Here is a 21,182-nt window from a genome sequence, read left to right as displayed (position 1 = left end):
GATAAGAACTTCAGTTGAATCTCTGTAGGAATGTAGTTCATGAGGAGACATGAAATACAGAGAGGACGGACAGGACAGACTGTGGTAATGGAGACTGCATACAAGTGCTACTGATCATTATCCACACCTCCACTCCTCTCTGTACTTCATGTCTCCATTCCCACAAAGGTTCAGCTGAAGATCTTATAAGTAGTATTCAGGATCATAATCCCTGACAAGCAGAGCAGAGAGGAGGATGAGGCAGCTTTTTAGGTCAGTGTTGTGAAGTAACGTGTCCTGCAGTGTGATTAGGACAGGTTTTTTGTGTACTAATAGGATGCTGCCATTTTATTTCCCCTAATTTCTCCCTAGCCAAAAAAATACATTATAACTAATGAAAGGTATTTGGGAAAATATTTATAATAAACTAATATTTTAGTATTTAAATTTTCTTAATTCCTGGAGAACCCCTTTAAACATCTGGAACCTTTTTATGAGCCGGAGTGGAGAGCTTGTGGATAGCGACGGCTCTCTTCCTGTTGTCTGGCTCATCTATGTATTGCATGGACAACAATTCATTTGAATGGGTACCACGTAATGTTACATTTTAAGTTTTCTCATTGTAGAACTAAAGCTCCTGGTGATAATAGCAGCCATCTTGGGCTTAGATAGCAGTTTCATTTTAAGAAGGGGTTTTTATAGTGAAACAACCCCTTTCTCGCCCAATTCCTTGGGGGACACAGGAAACCTTGGGGACACAGGAAACCTTGGGTATAGCTCATCTCCATAGGAGGCGTGACACTAAGTGAAAGACTGTTAAGCCCCTCCTCCAGCAGCTATACCCTCAGCCTGGAGCGAGCGACTACCAGTTTTTTGCTTAGTGTCAAGGAGGCAAGACACTCTCTGCACTGCAGAGCTGTCTTTGCTAAAGATTTTATTTTTTCTCTTTTTATTATTTTCAACTTTTTTCCTTTTTTCAACAGGGACAACAGAGTCGCAAAGACCTCTCTGTTTTCCCGGGGTTGAGCTGCGCCAGTGCCGGCTATCCGCACTGCTGCCTCCCCCACAGAAGAAAAGGAGGACCAGGGCAGCCCAGCTCCCCTGCATCCCGCCAGCACAAGGGTCGCCCGCCTGCAAGCCCCTCTCCAGCTTCCTGCCACTTCGGTGCCAGTGGCTGAAGGGGCGTCCCTGCTGGATGGACTGAGGGTGAAAACGTCGACTGGTGAGGTGGCTATGCAGCCGTTCCAACCCCCCCCCCCCCCCCCCCCTGTTAAGGTTTTAACTTCTGTGTTCCCTCTGCCTAGCCTTGTCACATTACAAGGCTTACTGTCGGCTTCCCCCCCCTTGTGTGTGGAGCAGGACGGAGCGGTGCTCGTGGGGGAGGGTTTACTGCACAAGTTTACCTCAGGTGCTGCGGCCTTGTGGGGCCGCCTTTTGTTATCTCGGCCAGTGCTGCCGCTGTGTTCAGCTGCCGGCTGACTTCTCTTGCCGGCTACCGGTGTGTCATTCGCCGCCGGTGTATAAGGAGGTGGTCGGGGGGCAATATTTTCTCGGCGGCATATTTGTTTGAATCGCGCGCGCGAAAGTTCCGGCGGGGGGCGGAGCTTCGTTCCGCTTCTCCTGTACATGTTAGACATTCAGTCGGGGGGGCGGACGTCTTTCTTCCCGCTCCTCGCTGGCCCCGCCTCCTCTTCGTGCCTGCTCTCAGGACGGATCGTTTTTACCTCAGGTTTTACCTCAGGTTTTACCTCAGGTTTTACCTCAGGATTTGCCGCTGCTGTTGCCGCTGCTGTTGTCGTCCGCTCCCACTGTGACCTGGTAGGACTGTTGACCCTTTCTAGCTCTGCAGCCCTCTGGCCTGGACGCTTTTATATTACTTCAGCCAACATGTCTGACCCCTCAGCGCCGGACGGTCCTTGGTATCACACCTGCACCGCATGTAAGGCGCCCCTCCCTCAAGGGCAGCCTGACCCGCATTGCTCGGCTTGCAAAGCCCCATTACAGGGTCCGCCATCTGTTGTGTCACCCCCTGGCCTATTGGATCCCCCTGACTGGGCTAGATCCCTTTCCCAGGCTGTGGTCAGCCTCTCTAACGTTGTGGGCCGCCTTGCAGAGGTATTGCCCTTATCGCAGCCGGATATTTCCCCTGCTGGGCCCTCCGGGTCCGCTATCTTAGCTGACCCGTCTGAGTCCCTCTCTCCAGGCGACACCTCCAGAGCCCGTCAACCCCAGAAGCGGTCTAGGGCGGAGCGCCTATCATCCTCGGATGCTTCAGTATCACCCCCAAGGGTGCGCTCTCAGTCGGGCCCTTCCTCGATACAGGATATGCCCTCTGAAGGGGAACTAGTTGATTCAGATTGTGATATGGACTCGGCCTTGCCTTCAAAACTGGCTTCTGCTGTGGGCCATCTTATTAACAATATTCGTGATACCTTTAAGATTCACGATGATCCTCCTAATTCTGAAAAAAACAGTGTTTCCTTTTTTCGCCAAAAACAGACGTCTGCAGTTTTTCCCCTCCACACTGACTTCTCGTCGGTGGTTTCCAAGGCCTGGGCCCGCCCTGATGCCCGTTTTACCCCGCCTAAGAAGTTGGATATCTGTTATCCATTCCCGGCGGATTGCATTACAAACTGGGCGTCACCACCCAAAGTCGACCCCCCGGTGACCCGTTTGGCAAAAAGCACGGCTATTCCCGTTGCTGATGGCTCTTCCTTACAATCCACTGAGGATCGCCGTATAGAGGCCATTACCAAAGGTATCTTTGCAGCCTCCGGTTCCGCCCTCCGGCCGGTCTTTGCTTCCGCTTGGGCTGGAAAAGCGGTTTCAGAGTGGGCTTCTCAGCTGGATCAGGAGCTTGAATCCGACGTCCCTATTCAGGACCTCCGTGCTCTAGCCCAACTTATCGTTCAAGCCGGCAAATTCGTCTGTGAAGCATCCCTTGATGCGGGGGCTCTCATAGCCCGTTCGTCTGCCCTGGCCGTTTCGGCCAGGAGGGAGCTTTGGTTAAAAGTTTGGACGGCGGACTCCACGTCAAAGCGGTCTCTTACTGGCCTTCCCTTTACTGGTTCTCGATTGTTCGGGACCCGCTTGGATGAAATCATATCCGAAGCCACGGGGGGGAAGAGTACGCATCTTCCTCAATCTAGGACTACGACCACCACTCGAGGCCGTCCCAATTTTTCTCGCTTCAGGTCTTCCCGCAGGGCTCCCGCACCTCGCACCTCTTCAGGTCCATCCCCTAGCTCTGTCCAAGACAGACGTAAGAAACCTTTTTTTCGGACCCAGCCCTCCTGGCGCAAGTCACAGCCTGCTCGCCCTCCCGCGACCAAGCAGAACACTACCTGAAGGTGCGCCCCCACCCGCCCGGGTGGGGGGACGTCTCTTCCTGTTCAGGGACTTCTGGCAGGCGCACGTCTCCGACGCCTGGGCTCTCGAAGTTGTGTCTTCCGGGTACAAACTCGAGTTTACGTCCCTCCCCCCAGTTCGGTTCTTTCGCTCCCGGGTTCCCCGGGATCCCCAAGGGGCGGCCGATTTCTTTACTGCCACTCGCACCCTTCTGGACAAAGGGGTCATCGCTCCGTTTCCCATGGAAGAAAGATTCAAGGGGTTCTATTCGAACCTTTTTGTGGTCCCCAAAAAAGAAGGCTCGGTTCGTCCCATTCTGGATCTAAAACGGTTAAACCGTTACCTTCGTCTTCAGCGATTCCGGATGGAGTCTCTCAGGTCGGTGGTGGCCTCTCTGGAAAAAGGGGAGTTCCTGGCCTCTATCGACATCCAGGACGCCTACCTTCATATTCCAATCGCTCGGTGTCATCAGTGCTTTCTGCGCTTTGCAGTGGGGTCCGACCACTACCAGTTCGTTGCCCTCCCCTTCGGGCTGGCGACGGCCCCTCGCGTTTTCACAAAGGTCCTAGCCCCTGTCCTCGCCTTACTTCGTTCCAGGGGAGTTTTTCTTCTTCCATATTTGGACGATCTCCTTATCAAGGCACCCTCTCTGTCACTGACATCTGCCAGTGTGGACCTCTCGCTACAAACCTTACGCCGGTTCGGTTGGATTATCAATCTTCCCAAATCCGCTCTTGTTCCATCCAGGCAACTGATCTTTCTGGGGATGCTGCTGGATACAGATGCAGCGGAGGTTCGGCTTCCGTCAGAGAAGCGCCAGCTCCTTCATCGGTCGGTTCGGAGCCTTCTGAACCACCGCCGTCCTTCCTTCCGGTTCAGCATGCGGGTCTTGGGACAGATGGTGTCCTGTTTCGAAGCAATCCCCTACGCGCAGTATCACTCCCGCACCTTTCAGACTGCCATTCTGTCCGCATGGGACAAGTCCCAGGAAAGTCTGGATCAGCACTTTCCCCTTCCCCCCCCAGGTTCGCTCCTCTCTACTCTGGTGGTTACGGACCCCTCTCCAAGGGAAGTCCTTCCTACCGATAACTTGGTTGGTGATTACCACCGATGCCAGTCTGCGGGGTTGGGGGGGGGTGTTTCCTCCTCGGTCCGTACAAGGCACTTGGTCTCCATCGGAGTCCAAACTGCCAATCAACGTTCTGGAGCTGAGGGCGGTTCTCCTCTCACTCCGGCATTGGACTTCGCTGCTTCAGGGTCACCCTGTTCGTGTCCAATCGGACAATGCCACGGCTGTGGCATACATAAATCATCAAGGGGGCACTCGCAGCGCGGCGGCAATGAGGGAGGTGTCTCTAATCCTTCGCTGGGCGGAAGTTCATGTTCCAGCCATTTCGGCCATTTACATCCCGGGAGTGGACAATTGGGCGGCGGATTTCCTCAGCCGGACGACGATCGACCCGGGCGAGTGGTCTCTGCACCCCGACGTCTTCGAGTCTCTTTGCCTCCGTTGGGGTCGTCCGGACGTGGATCTCATGGCCTCCAGATTCAACCACAAGCTCCCCACCTTCATGGCCAGAACCAAGGATCCGGACGCTTGCGGCGCGGACGCGCTCGTCCTTCCCTGGACGGAGTTCTCTCTCCTCTACGTTTTTCCGCCCCTGCCTCTTCTTCCACGAGTCCTTCGGAAGATCGCGGCGGAGGGCACGCCTGCGATCCTAATAGCCCCGGATTGGCCTCGTCGTCCTTGGTACGCCGACCTTATGTTGCTCCTGGCAGACGCCCCCTTGCCTCTGCCTCTAAGAGAAGACCTCCTCTCTCAAGGGCCGATCTTCCACCAGCATTTAGTGTCGCTACGTTTAGCGGCGTGGCTATTGAAACCGCGGTCCTAACGCGGCGGGGGTTTTCTGCTGACGTGGTCCGTACCATGATTCGTGCGCGTAAACCGGCATCGTCCAGGATTTATTACCGAACCTGGCGGGCCTATTTGAATTTCTGCGAGACCTTAGATGTTCATCCCCTTCGGTTTTCTCTCCCCACGATTTTATCCTTCTTGCAGTCTGGTCTGGACTTGGGTTTGGGTCTCAGTACCCTAAAGGGTCAGATCTCAGCGCTTTCGATCCTTTTTCAGCGACCTCTGGCTCCGCTCGGTCCAGTTAAGACTTTTCTTCAGGGGGTTGCTCACTATGCTCCCCCGTATCGCGCTCCCGTTCCATCTTGGGATCTTAATGTTGTGCTGACGGCTCTCCAATCTTCTCCTTTCGAGCCTCTGCGCAGGGTTTCCCTTCGCTTGTTGTCTTGCAAAGTTTTTTTCCTCGTTGCCATCACGTCTCTTCGGCGTGTGTCTGAATTGGCGGCACTTTCTTGCGTAGAACCCCTCTTGGTTTTTCACCAGGACAAGGTGGTTCTCCGCCCGGTTCCGGATTTCCTTCCAAAGGTGGTGTCCGCTTTTCACCTGAATGAAGATATTGTCCTTCCTTCTCTGTGCCCGTCCCCGTCTCATCCTCGGGAACGGGATCTTCACCGTCTGGATGTTGTTAGGGCTCTGAGGATCTACTTGGATGTAACTAGACCCTTTCGGCGCTCGGATTCTCTATTTGTGGTTCCGGAGGGTCCGCGCAGGGGGCTGGCGGCATCTAAAGTGGTTATTGCCCGCTTCATCAAGATGGCTATTGCTGAGGCTTACCGTGCTAAGGGCAGGGAACCGCCCTTTGGTGTTACCGCTCATTCTACCAGAGCGGTCGGGGCTTCCTGGGCTCAGCGAAATCGAGCTTCGGCTGAACAATTGTGTAAGGCGGCCACCTGGTCTTCTTTGCACACCTTCACCAAGTTCTACAAGGTGAACACTTATGCATCGGCGGATGCTGCTTTGGGCCGCCTGATCTTGCAGGCGGTGGTGCCTTAATGCCTATGGTGCTTTAATTCTTCTTGGGTTGTGGTCCCTCCCTATTTGTGGACTGCTTTTGAACGTCCCAAGGTTTCCTGTGTCCCCCAAGGAATTGGGCGAGAAAACGAGATTTTTGTATAACTTACCAGTAAAATCTCTTTCTCGCTCTTCCTTGGGGGACACAGCACCCACCCATTGTTTTGGTTGCCCTGACGGGAGTTTTGACTTGTTGGTGTTAATTTGGTTGATCCTTGCCTTTGTTTTAACTACTTGGGCACATAACTGGTAGTCGCTCGCTCCAGGCTGAGGGTATAGCTGCTGGAGGAGGGGCTTAACAGTCTTTCACTTAGTGTCACGCCTCCTATGGAGATGAGCTATACCCAAGGTTTCCTGTGTCCCCAAGGTTTCCTGTGTCCCCCAAGGAAGAGCGAGAAAGAGATTTTACTGGTAAGTTATACAAAAATCTCGTTTTTTATTTTTTTCATTTGCTGTCGCAATGACTATAGATTTCTTAAGGTTTCTTGTGTTTCTGCTTTCCAGTTCCTCCCAGTTCACTCCAAGCAAGCCCCTCATCTCGGAAGTTGAAAGGTTTGTGTTATTGTGTAGTTTGATATATCTATCTGTTATTTAGAATCCATTGATTTCTTCACATTTTCTAGACTTCTAGAAATAATTTTTTGTGTCCCCCCCATTTCAGTTCACCAGTAAAACCAGATTACACAATTGTGGCAGAACCTCCTGAAGGACACCCTCATTTTCTGGTGGCTGAAATCTCCCTACCTAAATTGGTGAGAATTTACAATTGTGGCTTAATAGTGTAACTTTTATATATTGCATATAGTCATGCCAGTGCCTTTCTCGTCGCATTACTTAAAGTGGTCATTGCCATGAAGTTATTAAGGGTGATAAAACCTCCTCAAAGATGAATTGAACAAAGTTCTTAAGTTTTCTCCGATTTTTCCAAAATTTTTTGCGTGCTACTTTAACCACCTCCGGACCGCCTAACGCAGATTCGCGTTCCGGAGGTGGCATCCCTGCGCACAGTCACGCATCTACGCGTCATCTTGCGAGACGCGAGATTTCCTGTGAACGCGCGCACACAGGCGCGCGCGTTCACAGGGTCGGAAGGTAAGCGAGTGGATCTCCAGCCTGCCAGCGGCGATCGTTCGCTGGCAGGCTGGAGATGTGATTTTTTTAACCCCTAACAGGTATATTAGACACTGTTTTGATAACAGCGTCTAATATACCTGCTACCTGGTCCTCTGGTGGTCTCCTTTGTTTGGATCGACCACCAGAGGACACAGGCAGCTCAGTAATATGTTGCACCACTACACTACACCCCCCCCCCCCCTGTCACTTATTAACCCCTTATTCACCCTTGATCACCCCTGATCACCCCATATAGACTCCCTGATCACCCCCCTGTCATTGATCACCCCCCTGTAAAGCTCCATTCAGATGTCCGCATGATTTTTACGGATCCACTGATAGATGGATCGGATCCGCAAAACGCATACGGACGTCTGAATGGAGCCTTACAGGGGCGTGATCAATGACTGTGGTGATCACCCCATATAGACTCCCTGATTACCCCCCTGTCATTGATTACCCCCCTGTCATTGATCACACCCCTGTAAAGCTCCATTCAGATGTCCGCATGATTTTTACGGATCCACTGATAGATGGATCGGATCCGCAAAACGCATACGAACGTCTGAATGGAGCCTTACAGGGCCTTGATCAATGACTGTGGTGATCACCCCATATAGACTCCCTGATTACCCCCCTGTCATTGATTACCCCCCTGTCATTGATTACCCCCCTGTCATTGATTACCCCCCTGTCATTGATCACACCCCTGTAAAGCTCCATTCAGATGTCCGTATGATTTTTACGGATCCACTGATAGATGGATCGGATCCGCAAAACGCATACGGACGTCTGAATGGAGCCTTACAGGGGCGTGATCAATGACTGTGGTGATCACCCCATATAGACTCCCTGATCACCCCCCTGTCATTGATTTCCCCCCTGTCATTGATTTCCCCCCTGTCATTGATTACCCCCCTGTCATTGATTACCCCCCTGTCATTGATTACCCCCCTGTCATTGATTACCCCCCTGTCATTGATTACCCCCCTGTCATTGATTACCCCCCTGTCATTGATTACCCCCCTGTCATTGATTACCCCCCTGTCATTGATTACCCCCCTGTCATTGATTACCCCCCTGTCATTGATTACCCCCCTGTCATTGATTACCCCCCTGTCATTGATTACCCCCCTGTCATTGATTACCCCCCTGTCATTGATTACCCCCCTGTCATTGATCACCCCCCTGTAAGGCTCCATTCAGACATTTTTTTGGCCCAAGTTAGCGGAAATTATATATTTTTTTCTTACAAAGTCTCATATTCCACTAACTTGTGTCAAAAAATAAAATCTCACATGAACTCACCATGCCCCTCACGGAATCCAAATGCGTAAAATTTTTTAGACATTTATATTCCAGACTTCTTCTCACGCTTTAGGGCCCCTAGAATGCCAGGGCAGTATAAATACCCCACATGTGACCCCATTTCGGAAAGAAGACACCCCCAGGTATTCCGTGAGGGGCATATTGAGTCCATGAAAGATTTAAATTTTTGTCCCAAGTTAGCAGAAAGGGAGTCTTTGTGAGAAAAAAATAAATAAAATCAATTTCCGCTAACTTGTGCCAAAAAAAAAAAGTTTCTATGAACTCGCCATGCCCCTCATTGAATACCTTGGGGTGTCTTCTTTCCAAAATGGGGTCACATGTGGGGTATTTATACTGCCCTGGCATTCTAGGGTCACTTTTCTTGTGTGTCTTTTAGACTACTTTATATTTTTTACTCTGCGCTTTCATTATGTCTCTCTCTGGATTGACATTTGTCTTATCTTTTTTTCTCAATTTTGCGTTTTTGGCTATATTTCCAGATTTTTTTCCTGATCTACTGTCCATTGTAACTTATATGTTGCGTCTACCCTGATAAGTTTGTCCTTTCCTCCCTTTTTCTTTCATTTGCTCTGTGTGCATCGGCAGCCCTCCCCGCCGCGGCATACCCTGTGATCTACGTCACTTCCGACTGCTGACACGCAGTGGGAGCCCTGTGAGCTGGTGCGTGCTGCTACATCCGGTCTTTGGAACGCAGCACGGGCCGGCTTGGATGGGCGCATGCGCGGACGGCACATCCAGACGCCGTTCGCTCCTTATAATCATTTTATATGTGCATCGTGGGAGATTTCCCCATGCGCCCCTCTGTCTCTCCAGGATAATGAGGTGGTCACCGCCCCCTCTCTCCATCTGGGATCAGTTCACAGGTACAACACATTATTATGTGATTATTTTGTATATATATACTTGATGATTGGCCATTAGGAATCAGGCACTCCTGAGGAAGCCAGCAAGTCTGGCGATACGCGTTGGGCTTCTGTTCTGACCGCCACAGACACCCCCCATCATGCCATTTCTATGATAAGTACTTTTATTCTTATTCATTGTTGATGGATTTCATGCACTTTATATCATTATATGTTGATGGATGTGGGGGTTCATATATGAATTGGTGGTGATTCAGATGGGCATGCGCCGATACACGGCTTACATGGCCCAGACCTGTTGTACACAACGATTTTACATTTTTTTATGTCGTGTCTGTTTTCTAAATAAATTGTAATTTTGTAGATGTGCGGCTCTTGTTGCGGTATTCTTTTTCTTCCTTGATATATTGTATTTATACTGCCCTGGCATTCTAGGGGCCCTAAAGCGTGAGAAGAAGTCTGGGATCCAAATGTCTAAAAATGCCCTCATAAAAGGAATGTGGGCCCCTTTGCGCATCTAGGCTGCAAAAAAGTGTCAGACATGTGGTATCGCCGTACTCAGGAGAAGTTGGGGAATGTGTTTTGGGGTGTCATTTTACATATACCCATGCTGGGTGAGAGAAATATCTTGGCAAAAGACAACTTTTCCATTTTTTTTATACAAAGTTGGCATTTGACCAAGATATTTATCTCACCCAGCATGGGTATATGTAAAATGACACCCCAAAACACATTCCCCAACTTCTCCCGAGTACGGCGATACCACATGTGTGGCACTTTTTTGCAGCCTAGGTGGGCAAAGGGGCCCACATTACAAAGAGCACCTTTCGGATTTCACTGGTCATTTTTTACAGAATTTGATTTCAAACTCCTTACCACACATTTGGGCCCCTAGAATGCCAGGGCAGTCTAACTACCCCACAAGTGACCCCATTTTGGAAAGAAGAGACCCCAAGGTATTCGCTGATGGGCATAGTGAGTTCATAGAAGTTTTTATTTTTTGTCACAAGTTAGTGGAATATGAGACTTTGTAAGAAAAAAAAAAAAAAAAAATCATCATTTTCCGCTAACTTGTGACAAAAAATAAAAAGTTCTATGAACTCACTATGCCCATCAGCGAATACCTTAGGGTTTCTACTTTCCGAAATGGGGTCATTTGTGGGGTATTTGTACTGTCTGGCCATTGTAGAACCTCAGGAAACATGACAGGTGCTCAGAAAGTCAGAGCTGCTTCAAAAAGCGGAAATTCACATTTTTGTACCATAGTTTGTAAACGCTATAACTTTTACCCAAACATTTTTTTTTTATCAAAGACATGTAGAACAATAAATTTAGAGCAAAATTTATATATGGATCTGAAAGTGAAAAATGTCATTTTTTTGCAAAAAAAATCGTTAAATTTCGATTAATAACAAAAAAAGTAAAAATGTCAGCAGCAATGAAATACCACCAAATGAAAGCTCTATTAGTGAGAAGAAAAGGAGGTAAAATTCATTTGGGTGGTAAGTTGCATGACCGAGCAATAAACGGTGAAAGTAGGGTAGGTCAGAAGTGTAAAAAGTGGCCTGGTCTTTCAGGGTGTTTAAGCCATGGGGGCTGAGGTGGTTAAGATTATGCATCCTGTAATAGTATTGAGAAATTTCCCCCAACGTGTCTTTAGGCCTCACAATAACTCTCTCTTAGTTACGCAATGGTATATTATAAAATTGTGGGTTGAAGCGACCAAGGCAAAACCAAAATTTCTTTATTCCCCCCCCCCCCCCCCCCCTCCCATAAGGATAAAAAATTGTGGACAATCTTTGATCACAAAAATCCCCCCTGTAGATGTTCTTTTAATTATCAAGCACATTTATTACTCATAGGGAAGCCATGAAGCTGTAACTTGCAATTGTGCTGCAATTAAAAGTTGGAGCTGAATGAAATTTATTTAGTTGCCCAATAAAACAGTTTTTACTTTAAAAAAAATAAAAAATAAAATTGCATTAAGCACTTAACATGTAATCATATACGCGATTGGTGTTAAGGGAATGTATGGATCGAGCTTACATGCTGAGCTTGCTCCATATGTGGCAGGTACCAGCTGTATAAGGGCTGTTTCACACGAGCGAGTCCATTGCGGGAATCCCGCTCCGTGTGAGAGTGTGATCCTCTGCTCTGGACTTGCAGGAGCGCACGGCATTATCATGATTTATAATGCTATGTGTCTCTGCTTGACCTTATTTCTACAGAATCATACTGACAGCTTTATGTCAGTATGATTCTGTGGAAAAAAGGCCATGCAGAGACACATAGCATTATAAATCATGATAATGCCGTGCGCTCCTGCAAGTCCAGAGCAGAGGATCACACTCTCACACGGAGCGGGATTCCCGCAATGGACTCGCTCGTGTGAAACAGCCCTAATACAGCAGGCACCCTCCAGCAGTGACCAGGATCGACAATGATGCAGATCCTGGTCATTTAACCCCTCACATGCTGCCGCGGCATCTGTGGGGTTAGACAGGGTGCTCCCTCTGTCCTCCGATCAGTGCCCCCATGGCAAGATAGCAGGGGTCCAATCGGTTGCAGTGACAGCCTGGGGACTTGTGAAGGTTCCTAGACCTGTCATGGCTAACTGCCTGAAAAGCCAAGCCTGATGCCTGCCAGAATCTCATAGACTGCTGTTGCAGTCTACAGGGGAAGCGATCAGAAGATTGCATATTCAAGTCCCCTAAGGGGGCTAAAAATTACAGTTTAAATGTGAAAAAAGTAAAGTTAAACAAAAATATTAAATTCAAATCATTCCTAGTTTTACATATAAAAATAAACGATAAAAAATTAACATAACAGGTATCACTGCGTCTGAAAATGTCCAAACGATTAAAATATCTTAACTGTGTGTTGAACGCCATAACAACAAAAAAAGAAATAAAGGTCCACAATTTGACAGAAAATGGCAGTGCAAAAAAGGTTTAAAAAAAAATAAAAAATAGCCGTAAAAAATATTAAAAACTGTACAAATTTGGCATTGCCGTCCTGGTACTGACACGCAGATTAAGGATATCATGTCATTTTTTGCGCATAATGAATGCCATTTTCTAAAAAACCCTTAGCGGTTGTATGTGACTTTAGTGTTTTCTTATGGATGAGAAACGTCACAAGACAAGTTGTGGTGGAGCCCTCGTGTAAATCGGTTGGATCAGCTTTAGTAATATTAGTAATCTGTTTTCCTATTTTTAGTCTTCTAGTCGATCTCTTGTACTCGACCTGGGTGAAGACAGGATTCTGTTGGTTGGACGCCCTGATTTGTATCATCTAGACATCTTCATTCCTTATAATATAATCCAAGAGCAAAGTGGGGCCCAGTTCAACAAGGACACTAAGGTGAGACAGCAGTAGAGGGGAGGGCGTTTTATAGGCCTCTGGTGAAAAGGAGCAAGAATATTTTACTATTGAATTTCACAACGTTTTACTGGAGATAAAGTAATACGTTTAAATCTTGGGAAACCCAGTTATTTAAAATATTGCAGTTGAGACATTTACTTTTATGTGCAAGCTCTACTCCAGGTAACATTATACTAGAGCACAATTCAGTCATTGCATAATGGTAACGTATATACAGGGTGAGGCAAAAGTCTGGGCGCACCCCTTTAACTGGTGTCATTTGTAGAAAATTGACTTCTAATATGGCTCACCCTAAATGGAGAATCCTGAAGTATCACCTGCAGTTCTTCAATGTTTCACTGTGTTTACCATGTGCAGCCAGCAGAATGATGGACACATCGAACATGTCATGTAAAACACTTCAGGAAACTTTTGCATCTCAACTAAACGGGTAAAGATACAGTAGGTCAAAACTGACACTTCCAGGGTGTCTCTGAGTAAATTGATATATTACATAAACCCCTTCCAATTGGAAAAATCTGAGCTGATTTCAAAACGCTGGCTGAAAGCCTTTCCTCCACCAAATAATGCAGCTTCCCTCCCAATTAATAATTTCACACATTGGAAGTCCATATTCTACAAATGACGCCGGTTAAAAGAGTGTGTGCAGAATTTAGATAGAGAGCTCCAGGAAGACGATGGGGGGGGGGAATTGCTTGCTCATTAAAGCCTAAAACAGGCTGGTCACTAAAGGGTTAAGATATTCAATCTGGTCGTACATATCGTTTCCTCTCCAGTGCGAGCATGCATGTACAGTACAGACCAAAAGTTTGGACACACCTTCTCATTCAAAGAGTTTTCTTTATTTTCATGACTATGAAGGCATCAAAACTATGAATTAACACATGTGGAATTATATACATAACAAACAAGTGTGAAAAAACTGAAAATATGTCATATTCTAGGTTCTTCAAAGTAGCCACCTTTTGTTTTGATTACTGCTTTGCACACTCTTGGCATTCTCTTGATGAGCTTCAAGAGGTAGTCCCCTGAAATGGTCTTCCAACATTCTTGAAGGAGTTCCCAGAGATGCTTAGCACTTGTTGGCCCTTTTGCCTTCACTCTGCGGTCCAGCTCACCCCAAACCATCTCGATTGGGTTCAGGTCCGGTGACTGTGGAGGCCAGGTTATCTGGCGCAGCACCCCATCACTCTCCTTCATGGTCAAATGGCCCTTACTTTCAAAGTTTTCCCAATTTTTGGGCTGACTGACTGACCTTCATTTCTTAAAGTAATGATGGCCACTAGTTTTTCTTTACTTAACTGCTTTTTTCTTGCCATAATACAAATTCTAACAGTCTATTCAGTAGGACTATCAGCTGTGTATCCACCTGACTTCTCCTCTACGCCACTGATGGTCCCAACCCCATTTATAAGGCAAGAAATCCCACTTATTAAACCTGACAGGGCACACCTGTGAAGTGAAAACCATTTCAGGGGACTACCTCTTGAAGCTCATCAAGAGAATGCCAAGAGTGTGCAAAGCAGTAATCAAAGCAAAAGGTGGCTACTTTGAAGAACCTAGAATATGACATATTTTCAGTTGTTTCACACTTGTTTGTTATGTATATAATTCCACATGTGTTAATTCATAGTTTTGATGCCTTCAGTGTGAATCTACAATTTCCATAGTCATGAAAATAAAGAAAACTCTTTGAATGAGAAGGTGTGTCCAAACTTTTGGCCTGTACTGTATATGGGGTATCGCTGTCTTTGTGTATACCGAGATTCAACATGTTCTTCTGTGTATATGATATTGTCTTCACTGTATATTTCAGGTGCTGACTATCACAATGCCAGTCCAGCCAGCATAGCCATGGGAAGCTCCACCGTGGAAACAGCTCCTCCATATAGATCCAGTGGATCCAACAAGGGTATTGCTGTTTCATGACTGTTCACGTCTGTGTCAAGTACTGAAAGGCTGTCATTTTGGTTTGGACTACACTGCGACACCAGAATAAAGTTTTGCTTTTTATTTAACGCATCTTCTATTGTTGTACTTCTCTCTAACAATTTCAGACATAGATTTGCAGTATATTCCCCTCTGTGGGGCAGGCTCTCAAATCTGCATTGGCAATTCCAGTACGTTGGAATGGGGTTTCAGAAAAGCCATTCACAAAAATTGTACTGGACTTTGCTGCAGATTTTTGTTGCATCGGGTTCACATGCCTGGTTTTAATGACAGATGATACGTTAAAGGGCATCTGTCAGCAGGTTTGTACCTATGAAACTGGCTGACCTGCTGTATGTGCACTTGGCAGCTGAAGGCTTCTGTGTTTAATATATGCAGATGAGCCTCTAGGAGCAATGGGGGCATTGCCATTACACCTAGAGGCTCTGCTCTCTCTGCAACTGCCATGTCCACTGCACCTTGACAGTGCCTCTAGGTGTAATGGTAACACACCTGTTGCTCCTAGAGCTTCATTTGCGTATGTTAAAACTTCATTATTTTCCCCCAAAAATGCGGGCACATATGAACATTGATCCAACACAGATGCCTTCAGCTGCCAAGCGTGCATGTAGCAGATTAGCCAGTTTCATGGGTGTATATCTGCTGGCAGATGCCCTTTAAGAAATACCATAGCTGCTAAATTCCAGGGGAGATGAAAGTCATTCCAACAGTTTCTACTGAATATTATTTCAGTGTGTGGACTCGTGCTTTTTTTTTTATTCTTCCTGAACTCCTGTTTAATTTAGGCCTCATGCACAACACTGTAGTTTTGGTTCGCATCCAATCCATCCGGATTGGATGTGGACCCGTTATTTTCAATAGAAAAAAAATAGAACATGTCTTATTCTTGTCCATTTAGCAGAAACGAATAGGCATTTGAAGCATACTGCGGGACCTGCAGAAAGGAAAATGCGGGATTCCCACATCCGCTATTCGTCTATTATGGATCCGTGATTTGGGAACTGCAAAAGTGGATATGGTCGTGTGCTGGAGGCCATACAGCAGGGGTGCACAACCTTTTTTGCTCTGGGGGCCGCATTGTCACATCGCACTATTTCAAGGGACCGTAAAAAAAAGTTAAAGGGGTTATCCGGGTTCAGAGCTGAACCCGGACATACCCTTTTTTTTCACCCAGACAGCCCCCCTGAGGCTAGCATCGGAGCATCTCATGCTCCGATGCGCTCCCGTGCCCTGCGCTAAATCACGCAGGGCACGGGCTCTTTTGTTTTCAATAACACACTGCCGGGCGGTAACTTCCGCCCGGCAGTGTGTTCGGTGACGTCACCGGCTCTGAGGGCGGGCTTTAGCTCTGCCCTAGCCGTTTTACGTCACCGGGGTTCCTGTCAGCCCCATGGAGAGCCCCGGTACGTCACCGGAACTTCTAAAAATGCTTTTGCCCTTCGCAATTTAGCGCAGGGCAAAGGAGAGCATCAGGGGGGCTGCCGGGGTGAAAATGGAGGGATGTCCGGGTTCAGCTCTGAACCCGGACAACCCCTTTAACCACCCCAGCTCCCCTAGTTAAACCCCCTTAATGACCAGACCACTTTTTACAATTCTACACTACTTTCACGGTTTATTGCTCGGTCATACAACTTACCACCCAAATGAATTTTACTTCCTTTTCTTCTCACTAATAGAGCTTTCATTTGGTGGTATTTCATTGCTGCTGACATTTTAACTTTTTTTGATATTAATCGAAATTGACCGAAATTTTTGCAAAAAAAAAAAAATTTTTCACTTTTTCAAATATAACTACATTTCTATATAAATTTTTCTCTAAATTTATTGTTCTACATGTCTTTGATAAAAAAAAATGCAATAAGTGTATATTTATTGGTTTGGGTAAAAGTTATAGCGTTTACAAACTATGGTGCAAAAATGTGAATTTACGCACTTTGACTTTCTGAGCACCTGTCATGTTTCCTGAGGTTCTACAATGCCCAGACAGTAGAAACACCCCACAAATGACCCCATTTTGGAAAGTAGACACCCTAAGGTATTCGCTGATGGGCATAGTGAGTTCATGGAAGCTTTTATTTTTTGTCACAAGTTAGCAGAAATTGATTTTTTTCTTTTTTTTTTTCTTACAAAGTCTCATATTCCACTAACTTGTGACAAAAAATAAAATTTTACATGAACTCACCATACCCCTCACGGAATACCTTGGGGTGTCTTCTTTCTAAAATGGGGTCACTTGTGGGGTATTTATACTGCCCTTGCATTTTAGGGGCCCTAAAGTGTGAGAAGTAGTTTGGAATCCAAATGCGTAAAAATGCCCTGTGAAATCCTAAAAGGTACTCATTGGAATTTGGGCCCCTTTGCGCACCTAGGCTGCAAAAAAGTGTCACACATGTGTTATTGCCGTATTCAGGAGAAGTAGGGCAATGTGTTTTGTGTATTTTTACATACTGTATGTCCCCCAAGAGGTCTTTAAAAGACCTCTGGGGGACACTGACTTTTTTTTTTTTTTTTTCACTATTTATTTTCCTTTTTATTAGTATTTTTTTTTTTTTTACTTTTAATATATATATTTGCCACATCATTTTTCCCAAAAAGGTCCATAAAAGACCTTTGGGACACAGACTTTAAATTTTTTTTGTACTATTTCCAATGTAACTGGAGCATCCAAAGGAGCCCCCCCCAGTTACAGGGAAAACCAGGCTGCTCAGGGCGGCTCTGTACAGGGCAGAGCTGGTGAGGCTCTGCACATGAGACCCAGCGATCACGTGATCGCCAGGTCTAAACTGCACAGCGCTCACCTGTGTGAGGAGAAGGCAGAAGCGCTGATACTCTGCTTCTGCCTTCTCCTCAGGTCTCGTGCTGTCTACAGTGCAGGAGCTGTAATGCTCCGTCGTGCAGCGCTACGGGCTGAAACGCAGCTGATCGCACGATCAGCTGTGTTTCATTCCAGGAGGTCGGGGGCTGATAACCATGGCCCTGGGGGCCTTAGGTTGTGCACCCCTGCCATACAGTAATAATAGTAATATTAATTTAAATTTTTATATATTATGTTTTGAATTTCATGAATTGTTATGTATTACACAGAATCTTTTCAGCCAGTGATCATTAGCTAGTTGGTGTGTGTGTGTGTGTGTGTTTTCTTTTGTTGTTTTTTTAATAAACTAACCCACCCACTATTAACGGTGAATGGGACAGTTGAGAGCACGGAGTAGAAAGAATTTCCACAATGGATCCATTTCCAAAAGCACTTTAAACTTTTTATATATCCTAAAATCTCAGCATGTGAATCCAGTTTTGAATGATCCATTTTTCATTCCCCTTGTAACTACTATAAAAAAGGAAGGTGTTCTGTGTAATGTATGCACAATAAAGTATTGCGTTCTAATGGGAGGGGTTAGGTGAAGCTTTAATAAAGCCATTTTTCTTCACCCCAGTGCTCATCAATACCATCCCCTAGAATTAAAGTTCACCTTACTTAAAAGGGGTTTTCAGAGATTTTTTTTTTTTTTTTTACTGATGTCTAGGGATGAGCGAATCGACTTCGGATGTTTCATCCAAAGTCGATTCGCTTAAAACTTTGTTTTAATACTGTCCGGTGTGGGCACTCCAGACAGTATTGGGGTCCATTCACACGTCTGCAAAATGGGTCCGCATCCGTTCCACAAATTTGGGGAAGAGGTGCGGTCCCATTCATTTTCAATGGGGCCGGAATGTGCTGTCCACATCCACAGATCCCAACTTTCATTCTGCAAAAAAATTGAACATGTCCTATTCTTGTCCGCAATTGCGGACAAGAAAAGGCATTTTCTATGAGAGTGCCGGCAATGTGCGGTCTGCAAAATGTGGAACGCACATTGCCAGAGTCCATATTTAGCGGATCCGCAAAACACATACGGACGTGTTAATGGTCCCCAAGAATGTATTGGCTCCGATGAGCGGAAGTTATTACTTCGCAAAGTACACAACTCTGGTTCGGTTCCAAGGTACCACTTGGAACCGAACCTGAGTTCCGTATCAAGGTTTTTTGCAGTAATAATTAAGTTATTACTTCGCGACGTAATTTCGGTTCATCAGAGCCAATACATTCTAATACTGTACGGAGCGCCCGCTCCACACAGTATTAAAACAAAGTTTTATGCGAATCTGAAGTCGATTCGCTCATCCCTACTGATGACCTATCCTCTGGATAGTATGTAAAACAAAGATAAATGACAAGCTTTTTATTGCAAATGGTTTATTTTAATAAGAAAAATAAATCTAACACTTGCCTCATTGTGATAAGAACACAAAAAATGCAATATCTATTAATCATCTGGTTCATCTCTGTATATGACAAAACTGCATCAGTGATCATTAGGTCTTGGGGTACAGTCAACCGTGTGTGATCTTAAAGACGTGGCCTCCTAGGGTTGGACGATATCAAAAATATTCCCACGATAACGATATTAGGAAATTTATTGCGATAACGATATATATCGCGATAAATGCCCATTTAGAAGAAAAAAACACTTGGGGCCACCGTTATACTGTATAGGGGCAGCCACAAGGAGACGTTATACTGTATGGGGGCGGCCACAAGGAGACGTTATACTGTATGGGGGCAGCCACAAGGAGACGTTATACTGTATGGGGGCGGCCACAAGGAGACGTTATACTGTATGGGGGCAGCCACAAGGAGACGTTATACTGTATGAGGGCGGCCACAAGGAGACGTTATACTGTATGGGGGCAGCCACAAGGAGACGTTATACTGTATGGGGGTGGCCACAAGGAGATGTTATACTGTATGGGGGTTGCCACAAGGAGATGTTATACTGTATGGGGGTTGCCACAAGGAGATGTTATACTGTATGGGGGCCACAAGGAAACGTTATATTTTATGGGGATAATGGGGCCACAAGGAGACATTGGCTTGAGGCAGACAAAACTTGGAGACATTAATGTATCAGGGGCAGTGTTCGCCGGGGCAGCAGCCACAAGGAGACATTACAGTATGGGGGCAGCAGCGCCGTCACAAGGAGACATTACAGTATCGGGGGCAGCAGCCACAAGGAGACGTTACAGTATCGGGGGCAGCAGCCACAAGGAGACATTACAGTATCGGCATGCAGCTAGTTGCAGGCAGGCGTGAAGGACTGAGTAGGCCAAGGTCGGACAGAAGACATATAATTGGGGTAATCTGATAGGCAGAGACATTACACCTTTAATAGCTGCCCGTCCAGCAGCTGTGATATATAGGGTCTCTCTCCGCAGGCGTGAATTCTGTGGGGGTTCTGACTGCCTTTCCTGCCACTCTCTCCTGTACTGCGCTGCGCTGCTCAGCTTGGGTGCCATCTGATTTCGACATTAGACGTCGGTGGGAGGAGACTGCCCCATGGGAGCAAGCGAGGAGGAGCCTGGTCGGCCGCTGCGGGAAGCAATTGGTATGTAACGATGCAGGGGCGGGCGGCCGCAGACGCAGTTTTTGAAGCTGTCAACGCACATGACCGCTTCGATGACGTCACAAAATACTGCAGTAATTAGGAAACGGCAATATCGCTGTTTTTTAATACCGCGGTATATTGTGAACACCGGTATATCGCCCAACCCTACCTCACATCAGCAAATAGCATTTCTTATGTTGAAAATGTTAATATAAGGCATTTACTTATGTATTGTGATTGTCCATATTGCTTCCTTTGCTGGCTGGATTCATTTTTCCATCACATTATACACTGCTTGTTTCCATGGTTATGACCACAATCCATCAGTGATGGTCGTGCTTGCACACTATAGGAAAAAGTACAGTTTTCCCTTATCACAAGGCTGCAACATAACATAATGCGAACAAAGTGAGTCTGAAGACTTTCTGAATGCTTTGTAAGACATGATGCTCCGAATCGGATTTCACATTGCTTTAGGAAACCCACACTCTGCATCGCGGTGCAGAGCCTTTGACTTCAATGTGTGCAGCGAAAGATAGGACCCAAAAACACGTGGTAGCCCTTCCGCATGCTTCAGGGGCTGTGCCCCCATGCTGCAAAAGATAGAACATATCTCATCTTTCGCCGCATCTTGCGAATGGCGGACCCATTGAAGTCAAAGATGCGGAGTGCCAGTGCCCGGTTTTTGTGGACCCATAGTTTGCAGTCCGTAGCATGGCCACAGCGGTCCCATGGTTGTGTGAATGAGCTCTTAAAGGCAGGGCAGGAAATCAAAATGGTGTCCCACTTAATTGGTATTTTTTTTGTTTAGTAGTGTTTACTTTGAGGCAGCAGAAATAAAGTTTCATATAATTTCAAGTAGACTCATCC

At 46.5% G+C, this 21,182-nt stretch overlaps 1 protein-coding gene across 2 annotated transcripts in view; it reads left to right on the top strand.

Moving 5' to 3' along the window:
• The window catches only part of PIH1D1 (PIH1 domain containing 1), a 31,400-nt gene extending 16,408 nt beyond the window's left edge, over positions 1–14,992 (top strand). For both annotated transcript variants that reach the window (XM_040415579.1, XM_040415580.1), the window contains 4 exons: positions 6,755–6,802; positions 6,912–7,002; positions 12,775–12,918; positions 14,756–14,992. In XM_040415579.1, coding sequence (XP_040271513.1) covers positions 6,755–6,802; positions 6,912–7,002; positions 12,775–12,918; positions 14,756–14,791 — 319 coding nt within the window. In that variant the 3' untranslated portion in view covers positions 14,792–14,992. The remainder of the gene's footprint in view (positions 1–6,754; positions 6,803–6,911; positions 7,003–12,774; positions 12,919–14,755) is intronic.
• The last annotated feature ends 6,190 nt before the right edge of the window (positions 14,993–21,182 follow it).

This window comes from Bufo bufo, chromosome 1, assembly GCF_905171765.1.
Source record: "Bufo bufo chromosome 1, aBufBuf1.1, whole genome shotgun sequence".
In the NCBI taxonomy this organism is placed as follows: domain Eukaryota; kingdom Metazoa; phylum Chordata; class Amphibia; order Anura; family Bufonidae; genus Bufo; species Bufo bufo.
This window is presented reverse-complemented; position numbering and strand designations above follow the sequence as displayed.